The sequence below is a fragment of the Nycticebus coucang genome, chromosome X (genome assembly GCF_027406575.1).
Source record: "Nycticebus coucang isolate mNycCou1 chromosome X, mNycCou1.pri, whole genome shotgun sequence".
Taxonomy (NCBI): Eukaryota; Metazoa; Chordata; class Mammalia; order Primates; family Lorisidae; genus Nycticebus; species Nycticebus coucang.
In genome coordinates, this window is record NC_069804.1 from 61,347,110 (window position 1) to 61,362,420 (window position 15,311).

The following is a 15,311-nucleotide window of genomic DNA, read 5'->3' on the forward strand; positions in this document are numbered from 1 at the left end:
AAAATAAAAACTATCAGAGGGCCTTTCTTCCTCTGGACATCTCCACTTCCAGCTCAGTTTAAACCCAACTCCTTGAAAGTAGTTAGCCTGGCAGTGACTCAGTTCTTCCACTACCCCAACACCCAACCTGGCCTAGTCTGCCATCATTATAATCTTGAACTGGACCATCCTACAAAGTTAATAAACTTCTATGTTTATCCTTTCTACTTCTAAATCTTTATCTTGCCTTATTCATCTTCTCTCCTGTCTCTAAGAAGATCTCCACCTCCTTGCCATAACTACTTCTTATAACTCCATGCTGGGTAAAACAAAAAAAGCTTCTATGCTGGATGAACCTGGGTTCAAATCCTACCATTACCTAGCTAAACATCTGCTTCACAGATTGGCTGTGAACTAGAACTCAATTATTCCCAGCTATAACTCAATTATTCCCCTAGCCTTTAACACTGTATCTCTTCCTGGAACCTTCCTTAAATTCTCTCATATTCACCACCCTTTCTCCATCCATCTTACCAATGCTTTGGTTCAGATCTCTCATAATCTTTCATCTAGAATATTGTAACACCCTCCAAACTGTCTCGTCTACATCAACAATTCTCAATGTGTGAGCCAGGGAACCTCCAGGCTCCCTGAGACTCAGAGAATATGAGAGGCCAAAACTATGTTCCTGGTCATATTAAGATGTTCTTTGCCTTTTTCACCCTTATTCTCTCACAGGTGTACAGTGTTTTTCAGAGGATACATGCTATGATATCAAACAGACATAGCAAAAATAGATATGAGAATAACAGTTATTTTCTACTATGCAGATATTAAAAACATTTGCAAAAATGTAAAACAACAACACTTTTCTCACTAAATGTTTTTGGTTTAAAAATAATTTTCAGTCCTGGCTTGGCGCCTGTGGCTCAAGTGGCTAAGGCGCCAGCCACATACACCTGAGCTGGCGGGTTCAAATCCAGCCCGGGCCCGCCAAACAACAATGATGGCTGCAACCAAAAAACAGCCAGGCATTGTGGCGGATGCCTGTAATCCCAGCTACTTGGGAGGCAGAGGAAGGAGAATTGCTTAAGCCCAGGAGCTGGAGGTTGCTGTGAACTGTAATGCCACGGCACTCTACCCAGGGTGACAGCTTGAGGCTCTGTCTCAAAAATAGTAATAATAATAATAATAATAATTTTCAGTCCTGGTACAAAAATGTCTCATGTTTATAATTTTAGCATTCTGGGAAGGAATATCACTTAGATCTAGCATAGGATTCGAAGGTGGGTGAACTAATACCTGGGAATAGAAAACTATAAAAGATAAAAGCACATGAGGGTAGAGGTTGAGGTAGGAGTAGATGACTTGTCTCAAAATATACTAAACATTCTAGAAAACCAATGTAATCAAATCAATGATATTGATACATGAATAGACACACCTATGAAACAGAAAAGAAATTCTAAAACTATACAATATAGACAGATATGGTAGCATTATATAACAAGAAATTTAAAACAACCATCATAAAAACCCTTTAATGAGGGCTGCGCCTGTGGCTCAAAGGAGTAGGATGCCGGCCCTATATGCCAGAGGTGGCAGGTTCAACCCCAGCCCCAGCCAAAAACAAACAAAAAACAAACAAACAAACAAACAAAAAAACCCTTTAATGAGCAATTAGAAACATACTTGAAAGAGAAAAAATTCACAAACATGGCAAAAGATATAAACCTACATATTCAAGAAACCCAGTGAAGGGTGGCGCCTGTGGCTCAAGGAGTAGAGCGCTGGTCCCATATGCCGGAGGTGGCAGGTTCAAACCTAGCCCCAGCCAAAAACCACAAAAAAAAAAAAAAAAAAAAAGAAACCCAGTGAACACATTCAGTGTTATAAACTCAAAGAAATCCATGCCAAAACACAACATAGCCACACTGCAGAAAACTAAAGAAAAAAAATATTGAAACATAAGAAATGACAAATTATCTACAGGAGAAAAAACAATTCAAATGATGGCCAAAATCTCATTAGAAACCAAAGGCCAGAAAAAAAAAAATAGCATAACACTCTTCCAGTGTTGAAAAAAGAATTATCAACTCAGAATCCTATATCTAGCAAAATATACATCAGGAATGAAAAGGAAAATTAAGACATTTACAGATGAAGAACAATTAAGAAAACTTGTTGCCAGCAGACCTACCCTGAAACTCTAAGCAGAAAAAAAAAAATCATAAAAGGAGGAATAATGGAAGACCAGAGGAAAAAAGAACAACAGATGAGTAAAAATATGAGTAAAAACAATAGAATCTCCTCTTGAGTTTTCTAAATTACATTAGACAGGTGAAGCAGAAAGTCTAATACTGTGTGATGAAGGCCTCAATGTATGCAGAAATATTTAAGGCAAATACATGTGAAATGTAAGACATGGGAAAATTTATAAAAATGGGAAGGGTACAGGTACATAAAAAGAGGTAAGGTTTCAACCCTTCTTTCAAACTGGTAGAACATAAATACCAGTAGACTGTGATACGTATAATATAACAACTAGAGGAACCAATTAAAAAAACTATATAAAAACTGAACCAAAATATTCATAAGAAAATTCAAGAGGCTAAGAATAGGAATATTATGCAGCCGTAAAAAAGATGGAGACTTTACCTCTTTTATGTTTACATGGATGGAGCTGGAATATATTCTTCTTAGTAAAGTATCTCAAGAATGGAAGAAAAAGTATCTAATGTACTCAGTACTATTATGAAACCAATTTATAATCACTCACACTTTCCTAAGAAAGATAAATCACGACTATACCCCAAGATGAAGAAGGGAAGAGAAGGGGGAGGGGAGGGGAGTGGGGAGATTTGATGGAAGGAAGGTAAACGGTGGGACCATTCCTATGGTTCATGTTGCAAGGGTACATGTCAAATCTATTAAGTATAGAGTATAAATGTCTTAACACAATAATTAAGTAAATGTGGGGAAGGCTGTATTAACTAGTTTGATGTAAGCATTCCTAATTGTATATAAAATCAACACATTGTACCCCATAAAGGCATCAATGTATACATGAAAAATAAAACTTGAATAGGAAAAAAAAAAGAATAGCTGAAATAGTCTTGAGAAAGTTGGAGGGCTGACACTTCCCAATTTCAAAACTTACTACAAATATACAATAATTGAGACATGTGATACTGTAATAAAGACAGACATACAGATCAATGGAATAGAATTCAATGTCCAAAAACAAAGACATTGAATTGGCAAACTGTTTTCATAAAAACTGCATGCACCATCTTATCTTATAGTCAGTTGATTTTTGACAAAGGTGTCAAGACAATTCAGTGGGGGGAAATAACAGTCTCTTCAAGATAAAATTAGATCCTGACCTCACACCATATACAAAATTAACTCAAAAATGGATGAAAGATCTAAATATAAGAAAACTGCAAAATGGTTAGAAGAAAATACAGGCATAAATCTTTATGACCTTGAATTAAGCAAGTCTCTTAGACACCAAAAGCATAAGCAGAGAAAAAAGTTAATTGGACATCAAAATTCATAACCTTGTTCTTCATAGGATACTATCAAGAAAATAAAAAGACAACCCCAAGAGAGAGAAAACATCTGCAAATCATATATCTGGAAAAAAAAATCATTACAACACAACAATAAAAGGGCAACTTAATTAAAGAATGGGCAAAAGATCTGAACATACATTTCTTATATCTATAAATGTTCAGTAAGTGTAGGGAAAGATGTTTTCAACATAAATAATCATCAGGGAGGCTTGGTGCCCGTAGCACAGTGGTTACGGCACTAGCCACATACACTGAGGCTGGTGGGTTTGAGCCCAGCCCAGGCCAGCTAAGCAACAATGACAACTGTAACCGAAAAACAGCCGGGCATTGTGATGGGCACCTGTAGTCCCAGCTACTTGGGGGACTGAGGCAAGGGAATCGCTTAAGCCTAAGAGTTTGAGGTAGCTGTGAGCTGTGACACCACAGCACTCTACTGAGGGTAACATAGTCAGACTCTGTCTCAAAAAAAAATCATCATCATCATCATCATCAGAGAAACATAAATCAAAACTTCAGGCCAAGTGCAGTAGCTCATCCTTGTAATCCTAGTACTCTGGGAGGCAGAGAAGGATCGCTTGAGCTCGAATTTGAGAACAGCCTGAGCAAGAGTGAGACTCCACCTCTATTAAAAAAATAGAAAAATTAGCCAGGTATTGTGGTGGGCACCTGTAGTTCCAGCTACTTGGGAGGAAGAGGCAGGAAGATCACTTGAACCCAGGAGTTTGAGGTTGCTGTGAGCTAAGCTGATGCCACAGCACTCTAGCCCAGGCAAATGAGACTCTGTCTCAAAAAACTTCAACGAGATACCACTTTGCATCCACTAAATACAATCAGAAAGACAGACAACAAGTGTTGGGGAAGATGTGAAGAAATTGGAACCATCACATATTGCTGTTGGGAATATAAAATGGTGCATGCAGTTGTTACGAAAACAGTTTGCCAATTCTTCAAAAGTTAAACACAGAGTTTCTGTATGACCCAGCAACTCCCCTCCTAGGCATACACCCAAGAAAACTGAAAATATATATTCACATAATAACTTGTACATGAATGTTTATATCAGCATTACTCATCATAGTAGAAACAACTCAAATGTCTATCAACTAATGAATGGATAAACAAAATGTGGTATATCATATGATGAATATTATCCAGCCATAAAAAAAAAATCAAGTACAGATAAATGTTAAAGATGGATGAACCTTGAGAACACTATGTTCAGTGAAAGAAAGCAGACACAAAAGACAGCATATTACATGATTTCATCTGTATGAAATATTCAGAAAAGGCAAACCCATAAATAAAGAAAATACAAATACATCACCTTTTTGAAGTGATGAACATTTTCTGGGACTAGATAGTAATGATGGTTTCACAAGCTTATAAATATACTAAAAACTGAATTGTACCCTTTAAGTGTTAAGTTTTATGATATGTAAGTTACATCCCTTTTTTTGCGGAGACACAGTCTCACTTTGTTCCCCTTGGTAGAGTGTCATGGTATCATAGCTCACAGAAACCTCAAACTCTTGGGCTTCAAGTGATCCTCTTGCCTCAGCCTCTTGAGTAGCTGGGACCACAGGCACCTGCCATAACACTCTGCTATTTTTAGAGATAGGGTCTCACTCTAGCTCAGACTGGGCTCGAATTCCCCAGCTCAGGTAATCTACTCACCTCAGCCTCCCAGAGTGCTAGGATTATAGCCATGAGCCACTGTACCCAGCTGTAAGTTATAACTCAATTTCTCAAAATGACATTTTAACTAAATGAAAATTAAAATACATCAAAATTTGTGTGACACAGCTAAATCAGTTCTGAGAGGGAAATTTTACAGCACTAAATGCTTACATTAGCAAAGAGGGGAAGTCAATAAAATAAGTAAGCTCCTATCTCAAAACTAGAAAAAGGAAAGAAAAATAAACCCAAAGCAAGCAGAAGGAAAAATAAAGATAAAAGCAGCAATCAATAAAATTGAAAACAGACAACAGAGAAAAATCAATGAAACAAAATGTGATTCTTTGAAAAGATCAATAAAATTAACCAAGCTCTAGCAAGATTAACACAAGAAAGAAGGCACAAATAACTAATATCAAGAATGATAGATACAGAGGATATAACTAGAGACCTGAAAGACATCAAAAGAATAATAAAGAAATATTGTTGATTCCACACACATAAATGTGACAATTTAGATACCAATTCCTTGAAAAGCACAGACCACCACAATAATCTAATATGAAACAGATAATTTGAATAGTCTTGTGAAGATTAAGAAAAGTGAATGTTAATTTAAAACTTCCCCCCAAAGAATCTCCAGGTCCACATGATTTCACTGGAGAATTTTAAGAAAATTTAACATGGATTCTGATTAAAGAAATCAAAAAAGTATAAATAAATGGAATGACGTGCTGTGTTCATAGAAAACCCAATCAAATAAAGGTGTCAATTCTTCAAGAATTGAGACAAGTGAACTGTCCCAAAGTACACATAATCAGACCCCACCCCGGACCTAAAAATTCATTATTCTAGAAGTAAAATCCATACAAATTGTTTCGGAAAAAAGCCCCATTCTCCTCCCCAGATCATTCTGATGTATAGCCTAGAACGCCAGCCTCCCAGTCAGTATCCCTAAGTCACTGGGCTGAAAGTCTGTTCTCTATCTATCCACCAAGCCGACATCAATCCAGCACCAAAAAGTCCACCCTCACCCTGGACCCCTCTACCCGCAGGCTTCCCAAGTGATCATGCTACCCACTGGCTACCACATGAATTTTATTGAAACTTATTCTGATGGAGCCTTCAACTGGTATGAGAAAGATATCCCACATAATCAGATTAATATATTATGAGAAGGGGTTGGCTGTGGTGCCACAAGCTTCCTTCTTCTTTCTACCTTCCGCAAACCCTCCCAGAGAGGGGCCCAAGGAAGACCTGTAGGAATGAAAAGTGTCTGTCCTTGCTTCACAGAACATTTGTAGCACTTGTCCACCTGGTCCCCAAAGAACATCTCATTCTGATTAGAAGAACTGCTCCAGCACTCAAAGAGTGTCAGATTGGCATTTGTTGGGCGGATCAGGTAGAAGATCTTCTCGCCCTAAAACAAAAAGTGGTTGAAGTGTCAAAAATACCAATAGTTTCCAGTAAAGTTCTTTAGGGGTACTCCAAAGGGCCGTTCTCTAGTCCATGCTCCAAAGCCATGGCAGTATGCCATTTCCCAAACTCATTTGGGAATCATTTTTATGTGAATTGTAAAAATTATGTTTACATGGATGAAGCTGGAACATATTCTTCTTAGCAAAGTATCTCAAGAATGGAAGAAAAAGTATCCAATGTACTCAGCCCTACTATGAAGCTAATTTATAGCTTTCATATGAAGGCTATAACCCAACTATACCACAAGACTATGGGGAAAGGGCCAAGGGAGGGGAAGGGAGGGGGGAGGTTGGGGTGGAGGGAGGGTAATGAGTGGGGTCACACCTACGGTGCATCTTAGAATGGGTACAGGCGAAACTTACTAAATGCAGAATACAAATGTCTACATACAATAACTAAGAAAATGACATGAAGGCTATGTTGAACAGTTTGATGAGAATATTTCAGATTGTATATGAAACCAGCACATTGTACTCCTTGATTGCACTAATGTACACAGCTATGATTTAACAATAAAAAAAATAAAAAATAAAAGAAAAATGAAATCTAAAAAGTAAAAATCCAAAAAAAACTTTTTTTCAAAAGGGTTTTGCTTTTTGTACTTTTTAGTTTCTATGAACTTGGAAAAAAAACAGGTTGGAAAGAACATTTCAAACAAAATTGTTCAAGTTAGGACAAATGTACACTAAGTGTTCCTATTTTAGATATAATGCCAAATGAAAAATGGCCTCTATAGATTGAGTAGATTTATACTACTAGCCTTAGAAGAATTAAAGGCCACATTACTTCTGAGAAGAAAATTGAATTTGCCTTTATATGCCATTTACAGAGTGTTCCTTCTCATACCTACAATCAAAGCTAATAAAAGTTTAAAAGTTCAGTAACTGCCCGAGGACTTCCGAAACATTATATATTAGGTTGTTATCTGTTGGAAGAATATTTTATTTCCTAATTGTATTTTGCCTGGATAATCACCAGAGAATTTGGCAAAAAAGAAACAAAACTCCACTAACCACAAAGATATCCTCAAAGCTTAATTGGTTTAACCAATATTTCACAATAAATTTTTCAGTATAGAAAAGTGACAGTACAAGAAATGTCTATTCAATGAATCCCCAACAATAAAAAAAAAGAAAAAAAAGAAATGTCTATTGTACAACTGGAGAAATCTGAATCAAATCTATAGTTTAGTTAATAGTTGTATCAATGCTAATTTCCTGATTTTGATAACTATACTGATTATCTAAGAAAACTCTTTTGTTTTTAAGAACTACACACTGAATTATTAAGATAAATGAACACTATGTAACTATCTTCAAATGTCTCAGAAAAATAAATATATATACACATGTATACATAACCATTTTATTGTGTTTGCTTTAGAGAAAGAGAATATAATAAAAAAGTAATATTTGAGGAATCTGAGTGAAAAGCATACAGGGATTCTTCCCATTATGTCTGTACCTTTTCCATAAAAATGAAATTTTAAAATAAAAAAGTTAAAATCTAATATTTTTTGTGTAATAGCACTTTCATTTATATACTACAATTTCTCCAGGATAAACCAACAGAAAAAAACTAGTTAAGGATTTGGGATCATCTGGACAAGAACCATTATCCGAGTATTCTTTTCTTTCCTAAATAGTATAAACAATGGTAAAATCAAAATGATTGAAGAAATGTGTTTTCCAGACCTTGAAAATGCTTTACAGTCATTGACAATGAATATACTAATTATAAAATCGTAACAGCCACTAAAATGGAAACCATCTATAGGAATCCTGACTTTAAAAAGACATCTTATATATGTTCTATCTGTGGTAGCAATTAAACTACTGTATATAATGGTCAAAGCTCATTAAACCATACAATTAAAAATAGATGAATTTTATGGTATACAAATTACACCTCAATGAAGTTGGGGGAACTTTCTCATTTTATCAGGAATTTCTGACGTAAATATGAAAATTTTCATACATGTTCGCAGGACTATAAATTAGTTAAATTAACAATGTAATACTGATTAGATGAGATTGTTAAAAAAAAGAAGGAAGGTGGGTGGCACCTTTGGCTCAAAGGAGTAGGGCACCGGCCCCATATGCAGGAGGTGGTGGGTTCAAACCCAGCCCCAGACAAAAACTGCAAAAAAAAATAGGAAGGTAACCACTGGAAAAACCAAAGGCATGTGCTATTATTCCAGAATTGTTTTTCTGTTTTTCTTTCTTTCAGACAGAGTCTCACTATGTTGCCCTTGGTAGAGTGCCATGGCGTCACAGCTCACAGTAACCTCAAACTCTTGGACTTCAGCGATTCTCTTGCCTCAGCCTCCCAAGTAGCTGGGACTACAGGTGTCCACCACACCTGGCTATTTTTTTGCTGCAGTTGTCATTGTTGTTTATCTGGCCCAGGCCAGGTTCGAACCCACCACCCTCCATGTATGTGGCTAGTGCCATAACCACTGTGCTATAGGGGCCGAGCCTCCAAAATTGTTTTTGATTAACCATCAAAACTGTAAAGTAGAGATAGACCATGTATACATGGCACAACCAAGTACTCAACTCTGATAGAATAGTTATGTGGAAATGTCACCCAAATAAAATCCAAAAGGCAGGTGGGCCTCAGGATCCTGTTATATGCTGCCACCTGACACATACAGGGAGGCTTCCTCCAGAAGCCATATATGCATTCCTACCTTAAGTACATGGTACCAGACTGAGGTGCCACCAAAGTCGATATGAAAGTCTGTATAGCTATCCCGCACGCTCATGAGGCAATACTTCTGCACATTAGGTCTTTCAAAGACACACTCCTCTGGCCACAAGTTCTCAACCCAAGACAGCTTTCGAACAATCTTCGGTGTTTCCACAAGATTAGAAAGCCTAGTAAGGAAGGAGTGGAGAACATATGTCAGCTGATTGGGAATTGAAGGTTCAATCAAGCCTGAATAAAATACCCTACATTTCAGCGAGAGTCAGATAAGACAAAGAACAAGTTACCTCCACAGAATCCTCAAAGGCACACAGAGCACTTACTTTTATAAGTCTGGTCAATATTCTTATTCTACACAGCTCCAAAAGTCCCAATTCCCAGCTCCACACAGGCCTTCCTCAGTTGAAGGTGTTTATCTCCTCCACTAAATGCTCAAACTCTCCCATCCTACTCCAGTCTATTGTTAGCAATTGGTTTACAAAAGTTATTGTACCATACTGTCCTCATTTCAGTGTCTTTTTTTTTTGAGACAGAGTCTCACTTTGTTCCCCTCAGTAGAGTGCCATGGTGTCATATCTCATAGCAACCTCAAACTCATCAGCTCAAGCGATTCTCTTGCCTCAGCCTCCTAAGTAGCTGGGACTATAGGCGTCTGCCACAACCCCCAGCTATTTTTAGAGATCAGGTCTTGCTCTGGCTCACACTGGTATCGAACCTGTGAGCTCAGGCAATCCACCTGCCTTGGCCTCCCGGAGTGCTAAGGATTACAGGTGTGAGCCACCGTGCATGACCCTCAGTGTCTTTATGAGAAACCACTAGAGAATCCTCTCAGGGCTCAAATCCAGGAAAAGCAGTGTTTCTCTGAAATATCTGGTTGTTTTTATCCTATGTAAAGCCACAAATCTTATAATATTGTACTTTTCTCTTTGTTCTGACTTTCAGGAAATTCATGGAAAACTCTACAGTCCATCTCCACCAACTGTCCAGACATTCATACATTCATTTAATAGGCAGATTACCCACCAGCTGCATCCTACTTTGCCACCTTTACTTTACTTTTATTCCAATTTTCTTTTTTTCCCCCTCTCTGCACCTGTGCAAGCTACCTCAGACAGTCTTTCAGGATGAAGTGAGGTATAAACAAATAAATAACCAAATACACTTTTTTTTACTTGCCCAAACGATATTTGGCAATATCGTAACAAATATAGTTTTTTAAACACCCCAAGGTTGCTTAACCTTGCATCTTAAAAACAATAGCAAGGGACTTAATATTGTACTATAATTATGTAAAATGTTACCATTGGGAGTAAATGGCTGAAGAGTACACAGGACCTCCCTGAACAATTTTTTGCAACTTCCTGTGAATCTATAAATTAAAAGTTAAAAACGTAAATAATCAGACAATAAGCTTCCTAAGGGCAAAAAGATACGGTTTCATGGGATTTCCCACAGTTCTGAGCACAGAGAAGACTATGTATGTATCTATCGTGTGTATGAGTCCATATAGAATCATTTAAAGGTTACAATATAGTTCTTTCTTTTTTAATCTAAGAAATCTTATCCTTAGAGAAACTACTTGAGGGTAATTTTAGTAAATCTATTTCCAGAAACAGAGGAATTATCCTGGCAGTTAAGACAGTGACTGTGCTATGATACAAATACCAGAAAAAGGTCAATGAATGCTATCCTAAGGTCTTGAATGAGGCAAAAATTGATTAAAATAGCTACTGTGTTATCTATACAATGTTAGAAACTATGGAGGAGAAATAAGACTTAGTTGTTATAATGTGAGCAGCTACTCTAGAAAGATAACCCAACTCCCCATCCCAAAGGAAGAAACCACCATAAAAAAGGGAAAGAAACACAAATATGCACTCAGCATATCACAAGTTCCTGACAATCTTCAGACTTTTCGTTACCCCTGCCCCTCTTACCTTGTATCTGAGAATTCCAAACTAATGACATTGAGGACTTTCTCCCTCTTCCCACTGTAATAATATTTCACAAAATCACCGAGTTTCATCTTGCAGTCAGCCTGGCGGGTCACATCAATCACATCAATCTCTTTGTCAGAACCTGGAGTAAAAAGATAGGTTGTGCGCCAAGTGGTCTCAAGAACTGGGGAAGACTCATCCCCTCACCAGTCCCTATAATAGCCTCAAAGTTTCTCTCCTCAGACACTATAAGTAAGTATAAGTATATGGTGTGTGTTTAAGGGGGCAGGGATAGGAATCCATCAAACTCTCCTTAAACCTATGTGCTGGGTTCAGGCCTACTAGGGCTATGGAAGTACCTTACACACACACAGCCTTACACATAGTACAGTTTACATGTCTGGGCCCTACTTCTCCATTCCTTATCTTCTTCTCCCCAAAAATTCATACCTGAAAGACAAATGGCATGAGTGCAAAAGTCAAAGGCTTTCTCATCTCAACAGAAGATAGGAAGAACATGATTCCTAGAATTCCCCAGGTAAAAACTGGGACTCAACATGGGATTATATAGTCTATTAAAAGGAAAAAGAAGAGGAGACTAGATTTTGGCTCTAATTTTGCCAACAAATGACTTTGGCAAGGCACTTAGCCTCAGATTCCCAAGATAGTGAGAAAGGAAATGCAAAAGGTATACTGAAGGGCAAAGAGGACACAGGTCTTGAGGAGAATGAACAATGTCACTGTTAAGAGGGTCTGTGGTGTCTTACCAACATAGTGTTCCACATCCCTCACAGTGAATGATGGTGAGGGCAGCGTCATTCCCAACCCATCCTTCTTCAAGACCAGGATAGGTACACTGAAGCTATTCTCTTCCAGAAATTCCACAGTCAGCTGACTTCCAGTAGGCTTCAGAATCACTTCATCTGAGCTGTAGGCAGCAGGAAAGAAAGCCTGAGCCTAAGGCCCTGCCTACTGAAGGCCTTATTAGATGCTGCCACTCACTCAAGAGGTGGGGTCTTCCCGAAAAGACCTAATGTGGGCTGGCAACTAATGGAATAAACCTCATATACCAGAGAAGAAATGACCTATCCAAGGCAAAAGGCCAGGTCACTGGCAAAGGTGGGAAAGGTCCTGTCAATAAGGTGCTTTTCTCTTAAATGGCAATGAAAGAAATCAGTCAATAACCTGCCCACAAAGATAAGACCTATCTGGCAAGTTTGGTGAATTTGTTCTAACCAGACCAACATCACTCAATTTAAAACAATGGCAAAGAAAGATGGGCCAGGTGCAGTGACTTGCACATGTAATCCCAGCACTTTGGGAGATTGAGGTAGGAGAATTGGTTAAAGCCAGGAGTTTGAGAACTGGGCAACATAGTGAAATCCCTTCTCTACAAAAAAAGTAACAAAATTAGCCAGGCGCAGTGGCATGTGAGCTTAGTCCTAGCTACTCAGGTGCCTAAGGCAGGAGGACTGCCTGAGCCCCGAGTTCAACATTATGGTAAACTATGATTGCACCACTGCACTCCATCCTAGGCAACACAGTGAGATCCTGTCTCTAAAAAAAAAACAAACAAAAACCAACACATTGATGGGGCATGGTGGCTCACGCCTATAATCCCAGCACTTTGGGAGGTTGAGGCAAGAGGACCGCTTGAGACTAGGAGTTTGAGACTAGCCTGAGCAACACAGTGAGACTCCATCTCTTAAAAAAGTAAAAATATTTACCTAACAATTGCAATCAGTGTAACCTGGCTTATTGTACCCTCAATGAATCCCCAACAATAAAAAAAAAAAAAAATTAGCCAGGCATAATGGCCTATGCCTTTAGTCCTAGCTACTTGAGAGGCTGAGGCAGGAGGATTACTGGAGTCTAGAGTTTGAGGTTAGTTACGACTGCACACTGCAGGGCACTCCAAGCCTAGGTGACAGAGTAAGACTCTATCTCTTAAAACAAATAAAATTTTCTGCAAGAAAGCTACTATAAACCAGTGACACAATAGATAAATTGTGAACAAAAAATAAGTGGGCATGATGGCACACACCTGTAGTACCAGCTACTTGGGAAGCTGAAACTGGGGGTTTGAGGTTGCAGTGTGCTTTGATTATGCCATTGCACTCACGCCCAGGCAACAGAATAAAGTCTTGTCACCAAACAAAAAATAAAAAACAAAACCTTGTCAACACAGATTTTAAAAAAAAGATGGGTTTATAAATGTACAAAACTCTACTTACCCCCTTCATAATTAAAAAACTGTAACTGGAAACAACACAATATTATACTTTTTATCTTACCAGAAAGTAAAAAATAATAATAATAATAAACAATGCTGGCCATGATACAGGGAAATCAGCACCCTTATACATTGTCTGTGGGAGTGCAAAATGGTACAGCCACTTTGGAAGCAACTGACAATATTTATAAATATTTTTAAAGCACATACTCTTTGACAAAGCAATTTTACTTTTGGATATTAAATCTGCATATGTAACCAACACATGTGTAGAATACAAAGATATTAGCGATAGCATTTTTCTCTAAAAATATTGAAATCAACTTAAATGCCCATCAACAGAGGACTGGTTAAATAAATTATATACCATACAATGTGATGTGATATAGCCATGTAAAAAAGAATATTTGCACATGCTGCTGCAGAGCAATCTCTAAGACATATAATTTAAGTTTTCAAAAAACCAAGATGCAGAACAATATAGTATTTCCGTTGTGTCAAAAAAAGAAAAGGAGGGATACACAAACACATATATACTCCCATATGCAAAAACTATTTCTGAAAGAAGGCACAAGTAATTATTTGACTTTGGAGAAGGAACCTGAGAGGTATGAGGTAGAAGGAAGACTCATCACCTTTAAATAAACAACACAGGCTTGGTGCCCATAGATCAGTGGTTAGGGCGCCAACCACATATACCGAGGCTAGTGGGTTCAAACTTGGCCTGGGCATGCTAAACAACACTGACAACTGCAACAAAAAAATAGCCGGGAGTTGTGACAGGCACCTGTAGTCCCAGCTACTTGAGAGGCGGAGACAAGAAAATCACTTAAGCCCAAGAGTTTGAGGTTGCTGTGACCTGTGAGGTCAAGGCACTCTATGGAGAGCGACATAGTTGAGACTCTGTCTTAAATAAATAAATAAACAAACAAACACAAAAAATACTAAGTTGAAAAAACACTTAATCCAAATAAGACTTCGGTTATAGAAAATCTGAAAATGGACTAATGAATTAAATGCCAAGCAAAAGGCCAGGCAAGGTGGCTCACACCTGCAATTCTAGCACTCTGGGAGGTGGAAGCAGGAGGATCTCTTGAGCTCAGGAGTTTGAGACCAGTCTGAGCAAGAGTGAGACCCTGTCTCTACTAAAAATAGAAAAAAAAAATTAGCCAGGTATTGTGGCATGCACCTGTAGTCCCCACTAGTCAGGAGGATCAGGCAGGAGGATGGCTTGAACCCAGCAGTTTGAGGTTGCTGTGAACTAGGTTGATGCCACGGCACTCTAGCCTAGGTAACAGAGTAAGACTCTGTCTCAAAAAAAGTGTTTGATTCATTAATTTTTAACTCATTTTTGCTTAATGCAAATAATTTGTTTTTAACAAGGCCAGCTTAATAAAAAAAGAAGAAACACTTGATTATAAAACCACTCAAATTATTTTTATTTAAAAAGAGAGTCTCTTCTCTTATGAGAGAATTAAACTCAGTGATCTTTAAGAGTCCTTATAGTCCTTGGAAGCATGGAAGTATCTTCTTCTCACTTAGGCAAATACTGCCTCCCAATTACCAAAGCTTTCTCAGAAACTGACCAAACCAGAAATTTCTGAGAGACTTTGAAGAGGGAATTTGCAGAGACTTGAAGATACTCACAAATGGGGGAGGCACCTACTGGAACAACTGTGGGAAAGCTGGGAAGATAAAGGTTTCAGCCTCCCAAAGCGTTAG

General features: G+C 38.0%; 1 protein-coding gene across 9 annotated transcripts in view; it reads right to left on the reverse strand.

Annotated features, from left to right (window-relative positions):
• Positions 1 to 15,311, reverse strand: part of PHF8 (PHD finger protein 8) — a 143,515-nt gene that overhangs the window by 92,423 nt on the left and 35,781 nt on the right. For all 9 annotated transcript variants that reach the window (XM_053579259.1, XM_053579256.1, XM_053579260.1 and 6 more), the window contains exons 5-8: positions 12,124 to 12,284; positions 11,357 to 11,498; positions 9,403 to 9,589; positions 6,489 to 6,651 (exon numbers count right to left, since the gene is read on the reverse strand). In XM_053579259.1, the coding sequence (XP_053435234.1) occupies positions 6,489 to 6,651; positions 9,403 to 9,589; positions 11,357 to 11,498; positions 12,124 to 12,284 (653 nt within the window). The remainder of the gene's footprint in view (positions 1 to 6,488; positions 6,652 to 9,402; positions 9,590 to 11,356; positions 11,499 to 12,123; positions 12,285 to 15,311) is intronic.